Source organism: Pteropus vampyrus, unplaced genomic scaffold (genome assembly GCF_000151845.1).
Source record: "Pteropus vampyrus isolate Shadow unplaced genomic scaffold, Pvam_2.0 Scaffold558, whole genome shotgun sequence".
NCBI classification, from domain to species: Eukaryota; Metazoa; Chordata; class Mammalia; order Chiroptera; family Pteropodidae; genus Pteropus; species Pteropus vampyrus.
Genome location: NW_011889339.1, coordinates 53,034 through 56,253, shown reverse-complemented (window position 1 = coordinate 56,253; position 3,220 = coordinate 53,034). Strand labels below are relative to the sequence as shown.

General features: G+C 62.9%; 1 protein-coding gene across 2 annotated transcripts in view; it reads right to left on the bottom strand.

Moving 5' to 3' along the window:
- The window catches only part of SARDH (sarcosine dehydrogenase), a 61,615-nt gene that overhangs the window by 46,231 nt on the left and 12,164 nt on the right, over positions 1-3,220 (bottom strand). For both annotated transcript variants that reach the window (XM_011384052.2, XM_023525418.1), the window contains exons 7-8: positions 2,073-2,177; positions 869-998 (exon numbers count right to left, since the gene is read on the bottom strand). In XM_011384052.2, the coding sequence (XP_011382354.1) occupies positions 869-998; positions 2,073-2,177 (235 nt within the window). The remainder of the gene's footprint in view (positions 1-868; positions 999-2,072; positions 2,178-3,220) is intronic.

The following is a 3,220-nucleotide window of genomic DNA, read 5'->3' as shown; positions in this document are numbered from 1 at the left end:
CCCCGTCCGCATCAGCCTCTCCCGCCCCAGGGCGCCTTACGCTCTGGGCCACCCCAGGATGGCACCGTCCCAGGCCATCGAGCCATCGAGCGGTCATTTCTCCCTGCTGAGCTGTGAGTCGCTTGGGCAGGGATATGTCAGGTCATTTTTCAACTCCCAAAGCCCAGCCGGGCCGGCAGCGGGCCCTGCAGGAATGAGCTGGCGGTGCTGGGCTGAGTCTCCCCCAGCCCGGGCACCGGCCAGCAGGGCGGGGGCAGGGCCGGCCCCGCATGCCCCGGGGGGCATTCTGGGAGCTGAGCCCCTTCTTCAGGGCCTCCCTCTTGCCCCGGCCTCCTTCAGCTCAGCTCTCAGAGGCCGGAGCGGGGCGGGGCCTTTCCAGCTGGGTGGGTGCGCAGCCCTGTGGTGCTGGCCGCTGAGGCCACAGAGCGCGGGTGAGGCCGACGGCCCGGGTCCTGGCCAAGCGGGACACCCAGGGCAGCAGGGATCACAGGGTCCGAGGCTGAACGGGACCGGGGGGTCTACAGCCTCCTACAGCGGCACTGGGCAGGGGCCTGACCCCCCCGCGCCCCCCAGCCTCACAGGGTGCTGGGAGGGGCCGACGCCCGTTTTACAGATGAAAACACTGAGTTCCAGGGACCAGCCGAGTGGGGGTTGAAAACCCGGCTCGGGCGTCGGGAGGAGCTCACTCTGGGGTGGGAGGGCAGGCCGTGCGCCCAACGGGGCAAATTCCTGCCCTGACGAGTCAGGTCTCTGGCCCACAGAGAGGACAGCAACACCCACTGCCCAGGAGGTGACAAGGGAGGTGCACCCCAGGGTCAGCTCGAAGGACCCCTGACGTCTAGCCCCAGCTCCCAGGCTCCCCACTCACCCGGGCCACAGACTGTGGACTTGACTCCCGTCTTCTCCAGCACAGGGACCCGGTTGACGGCGCCTTCGATGTGCTGGCCGAACACCTCCCAGTCCAGGTCGAAGAGGCCGAAGGCAAACTTGTCCGACACCTGGGAGGCGGGTGGGGTCCTGCCCTGTGATGGCCGCCCGGGAGCTCCAGCGCGCCCACGTCAGCCGGGTGACGGGGTGAGCTGGTCCCCGCAAGCTCCCTCAGCTCGTCTCTCCTCATCAGCCCACCAGCGGGGCCTGTCCGCTCCCCGTCCGCGCCCAGGCCAGGTCCCAGCGCTCGGCCCTCGACCGGAGGCCCTGCTTCCCCGGCCGGCGCCACACACGCCAGACCACAACCCCCTGCTCTCAGGCCACCCCTGTCCCCGCGGCACCTGCAGTCAGCAGAGCCCCGCATGAGCCGGCCCTGCCTACATCCCCCCTGACCCGCAGCCACGCGAGAACGGCAAGCGTGACCTCGCCCCTTGCCCACCGTGCCACCCGCCAGGCCCCACCCAGGGAGCCCTGCCCGACCCCTGTCTCAGAACGCCCCCCCCCCACTTAGCCTCACCTCGTTCGGTGCGCTGGTCGACCCCCCTGACTGTGTTACCGCCTCGTCTCTTTACTGTACGTCTCCCCACCAAAATACAAGCCTCTAGGAACAGGGGCTTCTTTCTGAGTCTCTCTCTTTCCCCAAAAAGTAAAACTGTCTCTGGCCGAAGTGGTCAGTCATTCAACGTGTGGACTAAATGCGTGTCTATAAGGGCGGGGATGGTCCATGCACGTTAAGAGGGCCGAGGGAGACACCGGTCTATAGTCGACCCCAGAAGCTTCCAGGAGAGGGCCCAGGCTGGGGCAGACGCCCCTGCGGTCGGGGGTGGGGGAGGGCCCAGGCTTCTGCTGCCGGACAGAGGACTTGAACCTCCGCATGATGTCGAAGGCCTTCGCTACATTTTCACAGCCTCTAACTACTGACGCTTTGAGGCAAGCCCTCCACCTGCCTCAGGGCTGGACCTACCTGTGTAACACCAGGTCCTGTGGAGGTTGGAGGAAAATGAGTTTGACCCTTGCAGGGCCAGGGGAACTGCCAAGTTTCAGGTAGGCACCCGAGGAGCTTCGGGAGGGGGGGTCTCCGGAAGAAGGCTTCTCCATGCTGAGACGTAGCCCCAAAACCCTCCCTCATTCCCTCCATGTCTCACCTCCTCCCAGAAGATGGGGTTGGCCTCATAGCCCCCCACCGACAAGGCGTCCCCTTGGAGGCGGAGGTAGATTGAGGCATCATGGTCACGGACGTTGGGCATGTTCTGGAAGGCGAGGCAGAGAGGACAGCGGTCAGCCAGGCCTGGGAGGTGGGTCCAGCACCTCCTTCAGGGGTCCCAGGCCCATAGTGGGCCCAGCACCTCCTTCCTGTTGTAGGACCCTGGGGGCAAGGGGGCGAGGAAGACAACCGCAGACAGTGAGATCTCGGCCAGCACCGGCGCCTGCGGAGCGTTGCATGGGTCGGGTTTGGGGGAGGGGAGACTGAACAAGTCAGGCCAGGGTCCACCCTCTGTCCCTCCAATCTGCAGAGAAGTCAAGCCTGTGGCAGTCCCAGGTCTCTCTGCATGGGGGGGTAATACGCAGAGTGTGTGTGTGCATGGGTGTGTAAATGTGCACGTGCATGTCTGTGTGTGCATGCATGTGTAAATGTGCATGTCTGTGTGTGTGCATGAGTGTGTAAATGTGCATGTGCATGTCTGTCTGTGTGTGTGCGTGGGTGTGTAAATGTGCGCGTGCGTGTCTGTGTGTGCGCGTGGGTGTGTGAATGTGCACGTGCATGTCTGTGTGCGCGTGGGTGTGTAAATGTGCACGTGCGTGTCTGTGTGTGTGTAAATGTGCATGTGCGTGTCTGTGTGTGTGTGTAAATGTGCGTGTGCGTGTCTGTGTGTGTGTGCATGGGTGTGTAAATGTGAGAGGGTATGCGTGCATGTGCACAGGAAGACGGGTGAGGGTCTCTTCACAACAGTTGGACCCAGATCAGCTTCCACTATTCCCAACCCCCTCCCCCACACAGCCCAGGGAGCAGCGGACCGACAGAATCGGGGTGAGGAAGGGCGCAGGGTAACATCCGAGCAGGGGCCCAGAGGCGGCCAGTCCAAAATGGAGAAGATCAAAAGGCAGGGGGTGGAATCCTCCAGAAAGGGGAACGGGACTTGTCGACGTTGTGTGATTTCTTTCAAGTGTATGAGAATGCAGACAATATGACGGACAGGTGGTGGACAGATCTGCTGAAACGTTTGGGAGAAAATTTTGACTGTTATGAATATCGATGCAAATATCCTCAACAAAATCCTGGCAAACTGAATCC